Source organism: Symsagittifera roscoffensis, chromosome 6 (genome assembly GCF_963678635.1).
Source record: "Symsagittifera roscoffensis chromosome 6, txSymRosc1.1, whole genome shotgun sequence".
NCBI classification, from domain to species: domain Eukaryota; kingdom Metazoa; phylum Xenacoelomorpha; order Acoela; family Convolutidae; genus Symsagittifera; species Symsagittifera roscoffensis.
In genome coordinates, this window is record NC_087067.1 from 12,121,636 (window position 1) to 12,142,547 (window position 20,912).

Below are 20,912 nucleotides of genomic sequence, written 5' to 3' on the forward strand. Positions count from 1 at the left end.
ATGAAAATGTTTGGGATTTGGTTTAAGACTAATTTTCCAATATGCAAAAAGGTGGTACCGATCGAAAATCTGTTTACTCCTCCGCGTGCCTGCATAAACTCCTTGTCTCTTTTTCCCCGTCCCCACTTTTTACAGCCTACCCTATCTTATGTCGGCTTAGTCAACTGATGTTGCTTAGTTTTTCACTGGCTAGTTTTTTTTTAAATTTTGCATGCTCCTGGAGGGATGGTTTGTAAAAGTTTTGATCTAAAAATTTTTATAGCTGGAATTTTTTTTATGATCTTTGTTTCGTTTTTGGCTTAATGAGGGTCGACCGAACTTTTTGCCTTATTTGCCGCTCGGTCATTGATTCTCTATGCTTGCTGAGGCTGTTTATGAGCCTAATCTGAGACACAAGTATAAAATTGTTGTAGATTTAAAGTTTTTTCCGACTTTTTCAAGTAGCTTTTTCAGTTTAATTTCTCAAAAAGTGACTTTGTTAATTCAATGTTTTAATTGTATCGCAATTGTTAAAAAAAATTTGTAGAGTTATTTAAAAAAGTTTGTTGAAAAGTTTGAAGTTTCTTTTAAGGTTATTTAAAAAAAGTTGAAACTGGATTTTTTGTATCATTCCATATAGATCATCAAAGTGGAAACTGTCAAAATCAGCGAAAAAAATTCATCCAATGATGAGCACTTGTTTCCTCTTATTTTGCCTCTTTAGTCTTCATCCGGACAACTGGTCCAGAGTATTTCTGCAGTGACCCTTGGTTCTTCAACCGCAAACTCACCATCTTCCTCGCCACCGTCATTTGCGTCTATCCCCTCCTGCTAGTGAAAAAGGTCGACTTCCTCAAGTACCCGTCTCTAATTAGTGTGGGGAGTATGATCTACCTGATGATCGCAGTAGTCATCAAGTACTTCTTAGACGGAGAGGAAGTGCATGATAAAGTGGAACTGAATTACCAGTGAGTTGTAAACTAAGATGGGATTTTAATCAAAAAAATTCCAGCCCCTAAAAAATTGTTTTTGAGGAGTTTTATAAAAAGAAATTCTCTTTCAGTTGCTCCTTTCATAAGACAAAGAAGATTATAGGAGAGATGTAAAGGGATCTTAGAGAACCGAGAATTATAGAAATTTAAAATCTAAAATGATTCCATTAGATTCGATTAATTTCTCTTATGATGGATTGCAACTGTCGTAATTTTCTCTAAGGCTTTGTATTAGTTTGAATTGATAACGGGCGAGGATCAAATATGTTTTGAATAAAGAGTTTTCTTTTTTTCTAGACCCGATAACTGGTACTCAGCCTTCAACGCTTTTCCAACCATTCTGTTCGGATACCAGGTTCGATATAAAAGTTAACTTACTTTCAAAACCAGGGATGGCAATTGTATCATTTCATATAGATCATCAAAGCGGAAGCTGTCAAAATGAGCGAAAATTTGCTAAGATTTAGATTAGCTAGAAACATATTCAACCAATCATATTCGAGCATTACCATCATACTAAAACAGCAAAAACATCAGTTTTTGCTGTTTGAGCCGGCAAATGAGTTAAACTCAAGTTTAAAGTTAAGAATCTTAAATACGCTAATGTACCGGATTTCAGTTTTTTCTGCATTTCTTTCTCTATTGTCATTCGGTTAATGATAATTTTGGTCTACTAGTTCGGAATGCTACAAAAGGGTATTAAATTAGCTTATACTATTGTGTGTAACTCTAGTGTATGACGAATGCGCCCCCAGTGTATGCGAACCTAAAGAAGAAGACATCCGCCACGTGGCTGCAGATCACTTCTGGCACCATCCTCATCTGCACAGTGGTCTATCTGCCAACTGCACTCTTCGGTTATCTCACACATGGAACCAGGGTCAGCAAAGTTCATTTCATTTAGACTCGAAAGCGAGACTGGAAAGACGGTGTCTTTTTTGTTATACGGCTCAAAATTACCAAATTTTTATTTGAGCTTTTGTTTGAATGAAAATCCAGATTTGGATTAGCAAGAAACATATTCAACCAATCAAATTCGAGCATTACCATCGTACTTTAAAAAATAGCAAAAACATCAGTTCTGGACTGTATCACAGAAAAGACCAGGAAAACGTATTCAGCGTGGCTGTACTGGCTTGTTTTTATATCAAGTAATATTCAAAAAGCTAAAGTGAGCCGGCCTCAATATTTGATTCGCCGCGTTATCGTGGTTTTGAAATTTTCTAGGGTCTACTTAACAATCTCTCCCTTTCAAGAACTGGGGGAAATTGCTTAGTGGATTAAGTTTGTCGATTATTGAACCAATCAGAAAGCAGCAAAATAAGTATTCTCAATAGAACGCTCTAGTGCAAATTTGCTGCTTTTAATTAAAGGGGGAGAGATTCTTTAGCAGATACCATAGGATGGGGGTTTGTTAAGTAGATCCATTTTCTTCGCGTCTCTATCATGGTGTTTGAAAGTTAAAAGCTCTCTGACCTTGATTGAACCTTGATTTGATTTAGACTAATTTAAGCTTGACCTTGCCTAGATTACGAGTAACATTCTGAAGGCTTACAACCCAGACGAGACACTCATCTTCATCGGGCAAATCGGAGTGATGGCGTCGGTAATGATGACTTACCCCGTCGTGTTCTACGTCGCAAGGTGAGTCATATATTCTGTTGGTCACTTGGAATAGGATTAAAGTAGGCATCAATTCAAAAAACAGGGGGGCATCAAGTAAACATAGTAAGTATATCAAAAAGGGCATAATAGTAAACATGCCAAAATTGGGCTGGCCGATAATTGCTATAAACTAATAACTCAGCTTTTATCATTTTAGCTCAAATATTGGAGCATAAATTTATATAAAAGATTTATTATCTACGATTGTGTGAAATCTATTTAAAATCCAATATACTTTCTAGCAAATTTAGAAAATATATTTGGAAAACGATATTAACGACTTTTTTGACTACTTATGGTCTTAACAAATTTTTAAAGCGTTTCGATAAAAATTGATAACAATATCTGAAAGAGTGTTGCTGTGTTCTAGGAACGCGTTCGACCCGATGTACACCGGTGTGCGTAAACTGTTTGACACTAGCTATGACCCTATGGCCTGGTCCACTCGTAGGAGGATAATTGAGGCCACCTGTTGGTACCTCCTGACGCTAGTCCTCGGTCTCTTCATCCCCAATATTGGAGTGGCCATGAACTTCGCCGGATCAGTCGCCGTATTCTTCTACTTCGTGTTCCCAGGTACTTTGTTCGCACGGCTTCAACCCTCTTTATTGAGACATTCATGCAGTTTTTGCGTGTCATTTATCTTTCTCTGGAGAAGCAAAAGTCTTTGAAACAAAGCAGTGACTTCCATTTGAATACAAAATGAAATAAAAACGAGAATAAGTATAACAATCTATGATTTATTTTACTTTGGTTTAGGGTTGTAATATATCGGCTATGCAGCCTATTTTTGAGACATTTGAGATTTTAATATTTTTTGATTTTTTTTCGGCCAAATGTGTGTCTACTCTAGAATTGTCGGCTTTTTTACCGTTTCGCTAGTTTTGTTTCGATGCTAATTTAATTTTCAGTTGTCTCAATTAGAATGTTTTCCTTGAAGGGAACTTTATTCAAGGAAATTCGACATTTTTTTCTGTGGCTTTGTTATAATTTCTGTCGGTTAGTTTGTCATACTATGTTTGCAGTATCGCTACTGGTGCGAAGCTTGGTTTCGCCTTTGTGTTAAAGTTGTTCTCTGTCTAAACTGCCGAAGAAACAGCGAACGAAAATGGTACAGTACGAAAATAAGAAAAAGTAATACATTGTTAATAAAAAACTTTCAAGAAGACTGAAAACCGAAGAAAAACAATGTGTTTTTTGTGTTTTTACACAAGCAAAGCTTGTGTGATAGTATAAGTTCTCTTTTTTCCAACTATTCCAAATATTGTTGCGTCAAAATGTGCTCATTTTGATCAATAACCAGCTATTAAGTACATCCAATGCTAAGGATATTAACACAGACTATTATATTACAAATAGCACTTTAGCTTCTATGTATCATGGATCTGTAGTGTAGATTAGGGAAGGAGACTCGCAATAAAATAAGAGGGTTCGAAGATGTTTTTAATAAATTTTTTCGTATGCTAGCTAAAATGCGTCCGTTCTATAAATTAGTGGTACATTTCTTTTTTTTTTTTCAAATTGACTGGTACTGTTATGCGTCATAATTGGCTTGGGTCACTAAGCAATTAAGTAGACTCATAATTGGCGTGCGTCTTTTAAGAAATTTTGTAGACTCCGCGTTTGACTCATTCGGTTTTTCCCAGTTGCGTTATCGGTCATATATTTGCTTGTATGCGAAGTGCATTTTCGCCTTTTTGTAAAGTAAGTTTATATCTTCCGTAAAACTGCCTAGCCTAGAAAATTTTCATTGCTCTGTGTTGAATTCCAAAAAAAATAAATGGCTTTGGAGCTTTTCGAATTTCAAGAACAATTTATGATTGACACTTTTTTAGAATGAGAAACAAATGGAGAAAACTGGATCAAAAGGTGAATTTTCATTTTGTTGGTATCCACTTTCGAAACAAGAAAGTGTTCTTGTTTTTACGCGACATTTCCTCTTTCGTAATTGGAAGTTGTAATTTGCATTCCTCTTAGCAAACTAGTTTGAATTCAAAAAGAAGACAAAAGCTACATTGATACCTTTCCAACTGTCTGTTGGCTGTTTTATTTCAAAAGTGATCTAAATATTTTAACATTTTTATAATAAGTGAATATGCTTTCAGGGAGCCATTTTTTATATACAAAATGTATCCAGAAAATTCTCAAATGAGAAGAACGCCAGAAAGGTCTGTTAGCCTTTTGGTCTTTTTTCTTAGTTAGATTTTGATAAAGGTTCTGCTTCTAGGTGCCTTCTTAGTCAAAATCGGATACTCGCGTCGCGAAGAGCTGGGCGACAACTTGATGAGATTTGTGATCTTCGTCGGGGCTCTGCTGTTTGCATTCGGGTGTGCTCTGTTCATTCAAGGAAACTACCTGGCATTGGAAACAGTTTTGTCAAGCAAGAGTGAGCCCTCTTTTTGCGAACAGAGGAAACTTGACGCAGAAGCGGCCTTAACGACAACTCCCTTTCCCGGGCCTTAAAGGGTAGATACATTGTAGAAAGAGATGTGGAATACAGAAGGAAGAGAGGAGTTCAAGAATCGGAAAAGTTAATTATTTGAGACCGAGTAAAGGAATGTGGAAACATGGGCGAAGCAGTTCAAAGAACACTGTCTTAGATTTAGTTAGAGAACTCAACTTAACTGGTCAAGAATGTGATGTGAATTTTTTTGAAGAATTATCGTTTTCCTTCTTTTGTTTTCTGCTCTCATTATAATTCTGTATATATGTCTCAAAACGTTCATCAATCTGGTTGCCAAAGCTCAAATTGTTTCAAATGTTTTTAAAGCTTTGTCGGCAAGGTTCTGTTTGCTCTACTTTGTAATTGCTTTTGTGCTTGCTGCATTTTGTGTGTGAAAATTATTGCACAGAATAATCTCAAAAGTTTTTGTTTCCCTAATTTCTGTCATTATTTTTGGGATTGTTTTGCTGTTTTGTTTAAACGAGCAATAGAGTGTCACATGATTATTGGTTATTTATACCTGCAACTTAAACGGATATTGGCGTTTACTTATTTTTGTTAGCTTGATTTTTCATCATTATAAAATTGGAGCCACAGAAAAAAGTTTTCGCGGAAAACTTTATCAAACAAAAAGTTGAGCTGAGCTGAAAAAATTCTTTTCGATAACCGCGTTGACTTAAAAACTGATCAATGTTCTTGGCTTGAGTAACTATTATTTCTTTCTAAATAAAAGACTTGTGAACCATTTGCGTGCATAATTGAACAGATCTTCGAAGTGAATAATATTTTATTTTTCTACCAAATTCACAAAATCATCCATGGACATCAAATATTTCTTTAGATTGTGATCAATGTTTCTAAAACCTACCTTTTAACTACCTGTTGACCGGGCGATACTAACCTGTCCAATTTCAAACTGCATTTACTGTATCAATTTTGACGTCTTCATTTTGGTTCTAGTAAGGCAGTAAATATTTGCTTGAAAAACTTGTGGTGTTATTTTGTTATATTACCCAATCTGCGATTGGTTTTTAACCTCAATTATTACCTTCTGTTGGCCTTGCGCAAATGTTAATCAAGGTTTCGGCTTTAATTCACTTCCGAACATCGTTCTTTCTATGTGATTAGTTAGTTTAGTTGTGATAAATTGATAAAAAGATAATATTTCGTCAAGCTGATCATACTTTTTGTATTGGGGTTATCGCTTTCTTCATATTTGCAGCTCATCATCATCATTCTTGCTTTGCCTAAATGTTTTTTTTTGGTTTATTGGATTAAGCATGCCAAATTCACCAAAGATAAACTTTATACAACCAAGTTTCAAAATCATATTGAATCAAATTTTGTTGCACTGTGAAAGTTAAAAATTAAGATGCAAAAGTGCTACAAAAACTTACTGCTTGAAATGTTGGCATGTTTTTCTTTGTAATTTTCCGTTGAGTTAACGAGTGAAATTTATTATGATATCTACTAAAGCTGTGCTTTTCTGTTTTGAGGTGCGATTGGATTATTTTCGTTTTCTTGAATTGGTCTGATATGTAAAAACTTTTCTTTCGATTATCTTTCGAGGGAATTCAAGTTAGTTTTTTATTCGCTCTTTTAGCTTAGATTAAATCGTTTTTTGTACCGAACGGCCAGTTAGACGAACACATCGATTGAAGAAAGTATGCAGTATTTGTGTGACCGTTGAAGCGCTTCCTAACAAAAATACGATATGGGTAAAAATTCGCTCACGATCTCCGTAAAAATTTGCATGTGGATGTTGACACGATATTGTTATGACACCGAAAGTCGACGATTATCCATAACCGAAACGTTGATGGCAACCACAAAGTAAAATCATAAGATCATCACCAACTAATTTCCATTTACTTTACAGTGTATGCCAAATTGATGCCTATAACCTGTAGCGGATTTAACAAGATTTAAGTTGGAGCGGACCCCTTCCCCATTAGGGCTTTGATCCCATCGTCAATCAAAAGGGTACAACCTTTTGTACTACTTAAGGACATCCATTTTTGTCTGACCGAGTCTTAATTTTTGCAATGCTGTTCTACAGATTCCTCTGCTTCACAGAAACTTAAGTCAAATTTAGATGCTTATTAAGATCCGACGAACGCTGTGCAGTCTTGATGATTTTTTCTTTTGTTTTTCAGTAAAAATATAAAATTTGTTCACGCTCTAACTTCATCTTTTGCGGTTTGCGACATGAAATATTTTAAGTTCATTTCCATAGTTTAATTCATTCCCTTCCTTGACTGGAAATCTGTTCAGCAAACTATCGAACAGCAAAAGTGTAAATGGCACGAAAAACGGTTTTGACTTCAAGTTTTGAAAATGAATTTTGATTTTCAGATTTCCCAGCGGATTATAAAACTTGTCTAGTTATCTCAATATATCAAAAAAATTTTGATAAAAAAATCTTGATTTATAAAGAGCTTAAACCTGATATAACTTAAGCTTAATTTTGATTTTTTTGCGGTTTGGCTTTTGATTTATTTTCAAGTTGAGTTAAATTCATTTGCTATAATGAAAGTTAATTACACTTTCCAAATACGGGAGTCGCGCTAAAACATGCCCGACTCCTTGTTTCGAAAGTAGCTTAAAGTATAAGATTTTCCAGTGGAATAAAAGTTTCCATTTTTGATCCAGTTTACTTCAAATCACTTTTTCCCTTGAAATAAGAAAGGTGAAATGTCTTCAAAAATCAGTTTTTTTTGCTTTCTTTTGTTCATTGGCCCTTTTCAACTGTCTATTGGCAATGTTACTGAAAAAGGAGAGTTCGAAGTGTCAAATGGTTGATATTAATTTTCAATTCGACAAAATCTTATAATCTCTCCCCTCGAGAGTTTGGTCAAGCGGCGCAGATTCTAGTACGCGAGACCCTCAATCTCCTAAGGGGTCGATTCAGAAACAGCAGAATCTTTTTTACTTAAACTTCTTCTTTCCTATTTCACTTTCTCAGGGATATTTTTCGCCGTTTTTTCGCTTGTTTGCGAAGTTACAGGTTCTTGAATATATCTGCAATTTTATTTACATTTGAATATCATTTTTCGCTTCTTAACACTTTTCGCCCTTTTCATCTTTTAAACATTGAAAAACTGTTTCAATCTAGATCGTCAATTAATTGATTACTGATTACAACTATTCACATAAGCTGATCGTAATGCTATCTTACGAACTACTTCTAACAATTCAAAAAGCAAATTAGAGTATTCCTTCATTTGGTGGTAAATTTACAGGTTGAAATTTTATAAATAGTTTACTTTTGCTGCCTTAGCATTCTATCTGGTCTGTTTTTTTCTACATCAGCATTTTTTATTGTGTCTGGTTTGTTGGTGGCTAATGCTTGACTTTTCTCAAGAGACCATGGTGCAGATGCTATCAGATATTGTGATACTCTTAATCTTCCTGCCGGGGAGTTATTCAGGATTATAGCACATCTTTACTTTAGATTGAATTAGTTTTGGCTGACGCTCCGTAGTTTTACTAGGGTGCCATCTGCCAGTTTTTGTCAATAGTAGCTTTAACAAAACTTGCTTAGGTAAAACAAAACTGCTCCCATGATCGAGAACTGTTTTTGACAAAGTCCCCTATAGTTTGATAAATATTCGAAAAAATGACTATCCTACAATGATTTTTTATTTTTCAAAAACCTTCCCTCATTTGATATAAAATGACAAACTCAATCTTGATTGTCTGTCTAGCAATAATTTAAAAAGAACAGCATGTTCATTTCGCCTATTTTCTGACCGGATTAAAAAAAACCATTAAATAATCATAACATTTAAGCTTCCTGCAATTTGCTGAGGATCTAAGAAATGCTATCAGTTCTCTCGAAGAAAAACCGTTTGTTTTAACCTCACACTTGTCCTTCCTCATATCCGCTGAGCTTTTTTTTGAGTCTAGGACATTCATGTGGTACCACTATTGCAGCTTAAATTGGTCAAGCTGTCGTAGATCCGAAGGAAGAGGTCGTCCACGCAGACTATCATTTACATGGCAGAGGAACCAACGCACTATCTGCCGCGCTCAAAGTGAACGCCTTACCTTATTTAAAGACTTCTGAATCTACTAGTAGTATGAAATGAAACTAAAATAAACTTTTTACGAATTTTACTTATTAAAGTACACAATATTCTGGCAATGAATGAGCCACTGCAATTGTATAATTCAATAGATCTCTCACGGTCGGTTTGAAGATTTTTTCTCAAAACTAATTAACGGTCCGTCCCAGTTGCGTTATATTATTTGATGCGTTATCGCCGAGGCAATTATTTGAGACTTCATGTGTACATAAGGGAAGCTGTTAGTTTTTGGGGTTACCTTTGTCACAATTGTTGGGCACTTAATCCTCTGGGTTCTTATTAACTATTCCCCCCTATGGTACCTTGTAACGAATCCCCCCTATAAAGAAAAAACTGAGCAGTTAAGCATATACGAGGTTTGTACTTTGTAAACTATCCCCCCTTTTGCAAAAAGGGTAAATAGTTAACAAGATCCATCCTCTGAGATTCGACTCCCTGACACCCAAAAAATTTGCCATGCGATTCAGTTTTGCGGCCATTCATTTTGGTCGACCAAGCCCCAAAATTGTTCATAGTAAAATTAAGGAAGCGCGCTCCTAAAATATTGCTTTTGCGCAAAACCGTCATAAGAGTCAGAAAATTTCAAGAAAGCGATTTGATCGACCAAACAAATGTCTTCAATTTTACAAAGAGAAAACTACGTATTTTTGATCTGTACCATATTGGTTTGACAAAATCTGAATATCTAAATTCGGACTCTTGTGCTAGAGGAAACGATTTTCAATTTAAAATTTTTTATGCTAGTTGAGCTTTATGCTAGTCGGTACAACCCCCCCCCCCCCCCCCCACACCAGTTTTGCATAAATCAATAGATTACTCTCGGTCCATTTGAAGATTTTTTTCTCAAAATTAATTAAGAAGAGTAAATAAAGAACCCACTCCTTGCTAAGTATCTCCCATGGTACTTTGTATAGAACCCCCTTCACACCCCCTAAAAAGACAGAACTGAACAGTTAAGCATTTATGAATTTTGCACTTTGTCCCCCCTTTTGCAAAAATGGGAATTAGTTAACAAGATCAATCCTCTGAGATTCGATTCCCTGACACCCAATGGGTTTCCACTGGGGTTCAATTTTGCGACATTCATTTTGGTCGACTATTCCCTCAGATTGTTTATAAAAAGTTTAGGAAGCGCGCTCGTGAAAAAAAACTGGCTTTTGTTTCAAAACGGTTTGAAAAAATTTAAAGAAAATTCAGGAATTCAACTTGATCGACCTGGATTTTTAAATTGTACCATATTTCGACAAGGTTTCATTGCCGGATCGCAACAAAGCTACTTGTCATTTATATTTTTGAAAACATTAACATTAATTTGCTTGATAGTCTAATCAACTTTCGGAAAACAGGAATTATCTTTTCCGGAAAACTGAAACCGCGGCCCAATGAATGCCACCCTCCGAATGCCGACTGGTCAACTCTACACTTTCGATGTCTCTAACTACACTTCTTAGATTTTAAAAATCAGTTTTAATAGACTATCTTTTTTGAATTTTAAACTCACAAAGATGTGTATTTACGAGGGTGAAGAATATCAAGCTGAATCATATTGATCGAAATACGTTTTCATTTTTCAAAAACATCTTTTTAATTTCTGTTGCTCGTTTTTATCCTAAAAAAAAAACAATTTTCTCTAATTAAACCGAATAGAAAAGTTAAAGCCCAAATTATTTGAAGAAGTCAAGCGATATCAATGAAAATGAACTTTGGAAAGTAAGATCGTTTTGAAATCGGAAATCGCAAAATCGATTAATTGTTTTCAAATGCAAAATTCAGTGTCAAAAAGGCGCTAAATTGATCATTGCTCCAGAAAAAAAATTTGTGGAAAGTTTTAAAAAAGTAACACAGAACTAGACGTGGAACAATTTGGAAACTTCATTGCTAGTATTAATAAAACATTGATTTCCTCAAATCAAGAAAATTCTGCTGCCATGAAGCCTTTTCCTTGCCTTAGAAGTTGTCTGTTTTTGCAGACATTGACAAACAGAAGATAAATAGTTCAATAGATAAGTTAAAGGACAAAAGTTCTGTTGTTGATGATGGATTACAAAGTAAAAATATAAAAGTTGCCGCTCTGATCATCCGACAACCCTAATCGGACTTTTTTTATTCATAGTTCTTTTTCATGATATATTCGCAATCAGTTAAAGTTTGCTAAGGCAATTCCCTTTAGAAAATCAAAAAATAAATTCAAGCCAAATATCCATAGGCCGATCAGTATTTTGTCTACATTCTGCAAAATTTTTGAAAGAATCATTTTTTAAAAAACTATTTGGTTCATTGAAAAAAATAATCTTTCAACCCAAGCTTTTAGTTGCAGAAAACGTTTTTCTTGTGTCAAAGCAGTTTCGATAATAAGTGACTGAATGAAAATGTTATCGACCAAAAAACTTTGATTTAGCCTTTTTATTCGGATTTCAAGAAATTTTTCGACACAGTTGATCACAAAAGTTCTGTAAGCAAAACTGCAACAATATGCGTTTCGTAGTAATTTTTTGATAGTTTCAATATCCTATTTAGAATATCGGACGTTTTTTGTATTATCAGATATTGTAACTTCTAAATTGAACTGTCAACTGGGAGTTCCGCAGGAGTCAGTGTTGTGACCATTGCTTTTCTTGATCAATTGCTTCCTGATCAATTGACTTATTCGCCAGCTACTCTTCTTACCTACGAAACAACTATTGTAGCAAAAACAAAAGACGTTGCAGAAGTTCAAGCTTCGGGTTAGATATAAAATGCGCAGATGACTGGTGCAAAGCTAATGAAACCTTCATTCAATTTCCAAGTGCCTCTAAATGTGTTTTAGCAAATCGAGTCCTCATATAGAACTTAACATCGCATCGCAAAACATTTCGGAAAGCAGTTATTTTCAATATCTAAGAGTTTTCGTTGATTAAAACTGACTTTTGGTAATGATATTGATCATGTATGCAAAAACAAATTTGGCAAAATTCAACGGTGATCTCTATCGAGCGAGACATTTGTTGTCAAAGTCAACTTTCATATCTTTCTATAATGCTTACGCTTAATCAGTTATAACCTTTGTTTTCTGATCTATGGATCTTTATCTAAAACGTCTCTTAGCAGTGTTGACTTAATGCAAAATCGAATCTAAAAATATATATTTTTTTTCAGGAATACAAATTTGATATTTTTTTATTGAACATTTTTTCACAGTGGTTTTACAGAATCTTGGAATATATGTTTATAAATTACTTGATTATAGTTCGAACGAAAAGAGGCGAGAAACTCGATGAAAAGGTAAAAGACTTCTTAATCTGCTAGAATTATGAAAAAAAACTGAAAAGAAGTTTTTATTTTTTTTTGTTTAAGTATACAATTTTGTGGCAATGAATGAGCAACTGCCTGATAAATGTTTTAAAATGCAAAATGCTCAACGCCGTCTATACTTTCTTCACGCAATTTATTCTTCTAAAACTTGCGCCTACTGATTGCAGTTTTTGTCCTTCTACATTACTAGGGCCTTATCTAGATTATTACAACAAGATCAAATGTTCTCGTCGTAATGTCCTTGTGTGGCATTCATTCCGAAGATTTTAATTACGGTTGTTTAAGATGACGTATACTAAATATTCTATACCCTGATAAAACTATACTATACTGCCTGCTCCGACTTGTAATGGCTTGAACTCAACACTGCTGCCAAATGTGAAAAACTTTGAAAAAAACTATGATATATTTGTTTTTGGGATCTTCTTAACAATTCCCTTCTTGCTAAAGGTGTGAGATTTGTTACCAGTTACGAGATTAAGGAGAGGCGGAAGCAGGGGCTGAGCTATACCCTGCGAAGAAACCAATTATCTTAAAGTGTCCTAAATGTCCAAGAAAGTAAAAGGTGCTGAATAACTTGAAGAATCACTGCTTAGTTAAGCATGCCTGATCGTACATCCTCCAGCAAGCTATATGTGGAAGAAAGACTTGATGCTCGTATGCTCAAAATTCTTCCACGCGAGATTGCCCTAATCGGGGGTCTAGCTTTCCTAATACCAACTCCTCAAATGTCTATAGGCCAAAATCCTAAGGTTGGAGTGGCTTAGTACTCTATCAAAGGCAGGGGTACTAGGTACAAAAATCGCATATGCTTTAACCAGTAAACTATTTTATTATAATTGTGGCAATTTGTTACTAGGTACCAATGGGCGGGGAATACTTGAAGATATCTGTTTTTTTTTGTGTGCATAACGACCTAGATCTTGTTAACTATCCCATATTGCAATAGGGGGAGGTGCAACTCATCAGAAGGTTCGAATTAATTTCTTTTGGTTTGACATTATCTGAATTTCGGTTTTTATGCTATTCGATACAAGTTTCATTTTGAAAACTTTAATGCTAGTCGAGCTTTATTCTAGTCGATACACCGCCCGCACCAAGTCTTAGCAAAAATAGCAATTACATAAGTCAATAGATTCCTTTCGATGTTTTTGAAGATTTTGTTTTCTCAAACCTAATTAACTATCCCAGTTGCGCTAAATTAATTGATGCTTTATCACCGAAGCACTAAACTGAAAAAAGACCTTGAGGCATCGTACTTACGTTAAAAAACCTGTTAGTTTCTAGATATCCTTTTGTCACAATTGCAGCAGAAATATTGGGTGCTTAATTTTCTGGGATCTTGTTAACTATTCCCCCGTGGTACCTTGTAAAGAAACCCCCCACCCCCTATAATGAATTAATTGAACAGTTAAGCAGTATGAATTTTGTATTTTGTCCCCCCTTTTGCAAAAATGGGAATTAGTAAACAAGATCCATCATCTGAGGTTCGACTCCCTGACACCCAATGGGTTTTCCCTATGGCTCATTTATGCGACATTCATTTTGGTCGAATCAGCCCTCAAATTGTTAATAAAAATCTAGGAGCGCTCCGAAAAAAATGGCTTTTGTCTCAAAACCGTCAGAAAAATTTTCGGGAAAATTCAGAAATTCAATTTGATCGACCTAGATTTTTATTCTGTACCACATTCGGACAAGATTTAATTGTCGGATCCGCAAAAATGTTTCGTCTTTTATCTTTTTGAAAAATATTAACTTTATTTTGATAGTCTAATCATTTTTCGGAAAACAGGAACTATTTTTTCCAAAAAACAGACTGCGGCTCAATGAATGCCACCCTTCGAATATCGACTGATCAACTCTACACCTTCGATGTCCTCAACTCTAATCTTCCAATTTTAAAAATCAGGTTTTGAAAACTATCTGTTTTGCGTTTTAAAATCACAAAGATGTGTATTTACGAACATGAAGAACTTTAAGCTGAATCATATCGATCGAAACACAAATTAAATTTTTAAAAACATCTATTTGATTTTCTGTTGATTGTTTTGTCCTAAAAAACACTATTTTCTAATTAAATTGAAGTAAAAAAAACTAAAAGTAAAAAAAAAATCAAGCGATATCAACAAAAATAAATTTTGAAAAATTCAGTTCGTTTTTTAATCGGAAAGCGGAAAATGATTCAATGTACTTTCGATTGCCAAACTTAATGCCAAAAAGCGATAAATCGATCATTGCTTCTAGAAAATGGGTGGTAAGTTTTTAAAAAGTAACACAGAACTAGACGTGGAAACATTTGGAAACTTCTTTGGTAGTTTTGATTAAAAAAAAAGACCTTGAGGCATCGTATTTACGTTGAAAAACCTGTTTTTCTAGATATCCCTTTGTCAGAATTGCAGCAGAACTATTGGGTGCTTAATTTTCTGAGATCTTGTTAACTATACCCCATGGTACCTTGTAAAGAAACCCCCCACCCCCTATAATGAAATAATTGAACAGTTAAGCAGTATGAATTTTGTATTTTGTCCCCCTTTTTGCAAAAATGGGAATTAGTAAACAAGATCCATCTTCTGAGGTTTGACTTCCTGACACCCAATGGGTTTTACCTATGGTTCATTTATGCGACATTCATTTTGTTCGACTGAGCCCTCAAATTGTTAATAAAAATCTAGGAGCGCTCCGAAAAAAAATTGGCTTTTGTCTCAAAACCGTCAGAAAAAGTTTCGGGAAAATTCAGAAATTCAATTGGATTGACCTGGATTTTTAATCTGTACCACATTCGGACAAGATTTACTTGTCGGATCCGCAAAAATGCTTCGTCTTTTATCTTTTTGAAAAATATTAACTTTATTTTAATAGTCTAATCATTTTTCGGAAAACAGGAACTATTTTTTCCGAAAAACAGACTGCGGCTAAATGAATGCCACCCTTCGAATATCGACTGATCAACTCTACACCTTCGATGTCCTCAAATCTAATCTTTCAATTTTAAAAATCAGGTTTTGAAGACTATCTGCTTTGCGTTTTAAATTCACAAAGACGTGTATTTACGAACATGAAGAATATTATGCTGAATCATATCGTTCGAAACACAATTTCAATTTTTAAAAACGTTTATTTTAATTTCTGTTGATTGTTTTGTCCTAAAAACACTATTCTCTAATTAAATTGAATTAAAGAAACTAAAAGTAACAAAAAATTGAAAAAGTCAAGCGATATCAGTATAAATAAATTTTGAAAAATTCAGATCGTTTTTAATCGGAAAGCGGAAAATGATTCAATGTACTTTCGATTGCCAAATTTAATGCCAAAAAGCGATAAATCGATCATTTCTTCAAGAAAATGGGTGGTAAATTTTAAAAAAGTAACACAGAACTAGACGTGGAAACATTTGGAAACATCTTTGGTAGTATTGATAAAATTTTGATTTCCTCAAATCAGGAAAATTCTGATACAATGAAGCATTTTCCTCGTTTTTAAAGTTGTTGGTTTTTGCAGCAATTGAATAACGGGAGATAATTAGTGCAATAGATAAGTTAAAGGGCAAAATATCTGTTGGTTACGATGGATTAATTAGTAAAATGATATAAGTTGCCTCGTTGATCTCCCGACAAACCCAATCGGACATTTTTAAGAATAGTTCATTTTAAATTAAATTGAAATCATTTGAAATTGTGATTCCGTTTTGGAAATAACTATACGTCAATCAGTGTTTTGTCTATATTCTGCAAAATTGTTGAAAAATCATTTTTATTAAGATTAATTGGATCATTGAGAAAAACAATTGTGTCAACCCATTTCTGTAGTTTCAGAAAAAAGTTTTTTGTAGTAATAAAGTTTCGACAATAAATACCAAATGAAAGAAGTTATCGACCGAATAAAATTTGCTTTAGCCTTTTTTTCGGATTTCAAAAAAAACTTTCGGCACAGTTCGTCACAAAATATCTCTAAACAGAACTGGAACAATATGCTTTTCGTGGTTTTTTTGAAGTTATTAAAATCCTGTTTAGAAGACCGGGCGTTTATTGTAACATCAGACAAGCGCATATCTTGTAAAAGAAACTGTCAACTGGTGAGTTACGCAGGAGTCAGTTTTGCGACCATTGCTTTCCTTGATCAATTGCTTCCTGATCAATTGACTTATTCGCAAAAAAAGAAAAAACTTAAATGGTGTCTCCTATCGAGCGATCATGTTTGCAAAAAAAGGCAAATTCAACAGTGTCCTTTATCGATCCTCTAACTTCCATTGTTTCTATAATGCTTACGATATATCAGTTATAAGCTGTGGAACTCTGATCTATGGATCTTTATCTAAAACGTCTCGTAGCAGAATTGACTCAATGGATAACCGAATTTAAGAACATTTTCTGTCAATTGAAAGTTTGATGAAACATTAAGGTATTTTCAAGAATACAACATTGATACTGTTTTCGAAATTTTTTGAACAATTTTTCACAGAAGTGTTTTTTGCAGAATCTTCGAATATCTGTTTGTAAAATTACTTGATTTTAAATCTAACGAAAAGAAATTCGGTCAAAAATCTAGCGGGAATCTAGCGGTAAACTCGGTCAAAACGTAAAAGACTTCTGAATCTGCTATTAATATGAAAAGAAACTAAATTGAAATCTTAACGCTATGATTTATTTATGTATACAGTTTTCTGGCAATGAATGAGCTACTGCCTGATAAATTTTTGAAAATGCAAAATGCTCAACGCGATCTATGCTTTCTCTATGCAATCTATTCTTCTGAAACTTGCGCGTACTGTTTGTAGTTTCTGTCCTTCTGTTTTACTAGGGCATTATCTAGAGCATTACAACAAGATCAAATATTCTCGTCGTAATGTCCTTGTGTGGCATTCTTTGTGAAAATCTTAAATAAGGTTTTTTAACATGATGTATATTAAATTTTCTATACCCTGATAAAGCTATACTATACTGCCTGCTCCGACTTGTAATGGCTTGAACTCAACACTTCTGCCAAATGGGAAAAGCTTTAAATATATATATATATATATATTTGTTTTTGGGATCTTCTTAACAATTCCCTCCTTGCTAAAAGTGTGAGATTTGTTACCAGGTACGAGATCAATGAGAGGCGGAAGCAGAGGCCGAGCTATACCCTGCGAAGGAACCAGTTATCTTAAAGTGTCCTAAATGTCCAAGAAAGTAAAAGGTGCTGAATAACTTGAAGAATCACTGCTTAGCTTAGTTAAGCATGCCTGATCGTACATCCACCAGGAAGCTGTATGTGGAAGAAAGACTTGATGCTCGTATGCTCAAAAATTCTTCCACGCGAGATCGCCCTAATCGGGGGTCTAGCTTTCCTAATACCAACTTCTGAAATGTCTGTAGGCCAAATACCTAAGGTTGGAGTGGCTTAGTACTCTATCAAAGGGAGGGGCACTAGGTACAAAATTTGCATATGCTTCAACCAGTAAATTATTTCATTATAATGGGGGAAATTTGTTTCTAGTTACCAAAGGGTGGGGTAATACTTGAAGAGATCCGTTTTTTTTTGTCTATAATGATCTGGATCTTGTTAACTACCCCATATTTTAATAGGCGGAGGGGCAATTCTTTACAAGGTTAATTAAAATCTTTTGGTTTGACAATATCTGAATTCGATTTTTATGCTAGTCGATGCAATTTTCATTTTAAAAACCTTTATGCTAACCGAGCTTTATGCTAGTCGATACACCTCCCACACCAGTTCTAAGCAAAAGTAGCAATTTCATAAATCAATAGATTCCTTTCGGTGGGTTTGAAGATTTTTCTGAAACCTAATTAACGATCCTAGTTGCGCTAAATTATTTGATGCTTTATCGCCGAAGCACTTAACTGAAAAAAGACTGAGGCATCGTATTTAGCTTAGGGAACCTGTTAATTTCTGGAGATCCCTTTGTCAGCATTCAAGCAGAGTTATTGGGCGCTCAATCCTCTGGGGTCTTGTTAACAATTCCCCCCCCCCCATCTCGTAGTACCTTGTAAAAACAACCCCCACTCCCCCCCCCCCCCGCACCGTCTTAAAAAAGGTTAGGGCAGATTCAGGAATTCAGTTTGATCGACCTGAGTTTTTATCTGTACCATATTCCGACAAGGTTTTATTGCTCAATCCGCAACAAGGCTACTTGTCTTTATCATGATTTAAAATCAACTTTCGGAAAACAGGAACTATTTTTTACGGAAAACTGAGACTGCGGCTCAAGGAATGCGACCCTTCGAATACCGACTGATCAACTTTACACCTTCGATGTCCTCAACTCTAATCTTTCAATTTTAAAAATCAGGTTTTAAAGACTCTATTTTGAATTTTAAATTCACAAAGATGTGTATTTACGAATATGAAGAATATCAAAGCTGAATCATATTCAAAACGAAAAAAGTAAATGTTTTCATCTAAATCCAATCTCTGGAATTGTTGTAAAGTTTTCTTCGTTTTAGGCTAATCGCTCTTCATCCAGATTTGAACAGAAGAATGGCCACTTGACCCAAGTAGAAGTAGATGAAATGTTTCGTCTCGTGTGTCACGTAGCTACCGAAGTTCCTTCCGACAATACAATGCCAAGTTGGGTTGTATTTTTTGTCGAATTCCTTCTTGATATAAGCGGCAATATCTTTTTCAATGTTGAATTTCTCCATGGCTTGAGTTGCACATTCGATCGAATCTTGTTGCATGTCTTCGGCCATATCGGCGTTTTTGATAACAGCTTTTCTATCGCTCATTTTGACGTTGAATTCAAGATGATTTTATTTTTAAATCAAACTGACTGTTTTCTGTTTGCTTTTTAAAGGAGTGAATGAGAGAAGATTATATTACAATCGCTTTCTGATAAATTTTGAAGCGGTTAGAGGCTCGTAGCAGCTGCGCGTAGCAAAATTTTTACAACACGTAGCACAAATACTGTAGCGAGATTGGCTGAATAAATACGCGTAGCAATCCGTATAGCTCGTAGCACTATGATTGACTTTAATGCCGTTTGTTAATCGTGGTTGCGCGCCGCATAAACCGCAAAGAATGAACCATTACAGCAACGCGTAGCAAGATGCGTTGGAAAACCTCATTTCTCTCAGTAGCGCGTAGCACACAAAACACCAACGCGTATCAAGAAGCATTCAGTAACCAGGACGATGAGCCGCTGCAGTCACAGCAGAAAGGGACGATCAACAAATATTAAGCAGGCTGAATACAACATATTTGTAACGCGAATAAAGAACAAATGAGTTTTTTCAGTTAAGTGTGAAAAATGTAGAGCAGACAAGGAGCAGACAAGGATATCCCGTGTACGGATTTTAAATGTTTTCCTTACACGTTTTTTGTAAGATGTTCCAAAGCCCAAACTAATTCTCAAACTTCCAGTTGATGATTTCATTTCATGACTAATTAAAAATCTGAACCCGAAAGCTATTCTTTTTACATTTTCCTCCTCGCAATTACTACTTTATGGGACCAAGTTAACATTTTATGTAGTATTTAGAGTTTCCGATATTGGTTTCACGCAAGTCACTCTGAGATATTTTCTTCAAATGTTTAAGCTTTTTTCAAAGAAGGTCTGAGAAACAAATTGGGTTCAAAGTTGACGCACCGATTTAATTAGACGAAAAGCGATCTTAGTTTGGAGATGTTGTAAGAAATCTGTAGTTTCTTGCCTGCGTCTGCTTATCAGTCGGATGTTCGTAGTCCTACATTGGATATCTTGAAGTCATGCGACTCTAAATTTTTCGAAAACTAAGTTTTTTTGTCCAAATTTTTCGAAATTTTTACAGTAATCGACTCGAAGTTGTCAATAAAGACATGAAATTCTTAAACGAAAAATAAAAACGTTTTGCAAGAAAAAAATTGCAAAAGTTTTTCTATTTCTCTCTGGAACTCGTTCGGCATGTCTGCTAGGCCGTAAAATTCGTTAAAAATCTGTACATACCAGTGGAAATGCTAAGTTAAAATAGCCGTCTATGCTGGTTTTAACAATTTCAATTTACTGTAAGTGTTTTTAAGGTTCAACTTGCGAAAAAAGTCCCCCCCCCCCCCTGGGTTTACCTGATAGCTGAAGAGCCACAATATCAATGAACCATGAACATTAAGTTTCGTAATTTGGTGCTAATTTTTGAAAAGTTTTTTAGTTAGAAAATTGAAAACCCATGCCAATTTTAGGCGTCTTCCGTTCTCGTTATTTCTATCGGACTAATGAAATAATCTTCGTAGCATGTCTTCGTTTTACTGATGTGACCTTCGGTTTCCGTCCTTTTATTTCGGAAGCGATATCACTTACAAAAATAAAAAAAAATTCTGCACAGCTCGTGTGGGTCTGGATAGAAAATTTTTTGATTGTTTCTAATGAGTTATGCCCGATGTGGTTAACTCATAGAGTAATTTCGGATAGGGTACACCGTCTGCTCGTCACGCTATCTTATTTTCGGCCGGATAGATTCGTGCAACTTCTTAGTCTAATACCGA

General features: G+C 34.9%; 2 protein-coding genes across 4 annotated transcripts in view; both read left to right on the forward strand.

The window, feature by feature from the left end:
• Window positions 1–6,387, forward strand: part of LOC134847921 (sodium-coupled neutral amino acid transporter 7-like) — a 33,124-nt gene extending 26,737 nt beyond the window's left edge. For all 3 annotated transcript variants that reach the window (XM_063865211.1, XM_063865210.1, XM_063865209.1), the window contains 6 exons: window positions 704–947; window positions 1,269–1,326; window positions 1,705–1,851; window positions 2,500–2,615; window positions 3,007–3,212; window positions 4,864–6,387. In XM_063865211.1, coding sequence (XP_063721281.1) covers window positions 704–947; window positions 1,269–1,326; window positions 1,705–1,851; window positions 2,500–2,615; window positions 3,007–3,212; window positions 4,864–5,099 — 1,007 coding nt within the window. In that variant the 3' untranslated portion in view covers window positions 5,100–6,387. The remainder of the gene's footprint in view (window positions 1–703; window positions 948–1,268; window positions 1,327–1,704; window positions 1,852–2,499; window positions 2,616–3,006; window positions 3,213–4,863) is intronic.
• The window catches only part of LOC134847922 (chromobox protein homolog 3-like), a 359,550-nt gene that overhangs the window by 266,237 nt on the left and 72,401 nt on the right, over window positions 1–20,912 (forward strand). The window lies entirely within an intron of this gene.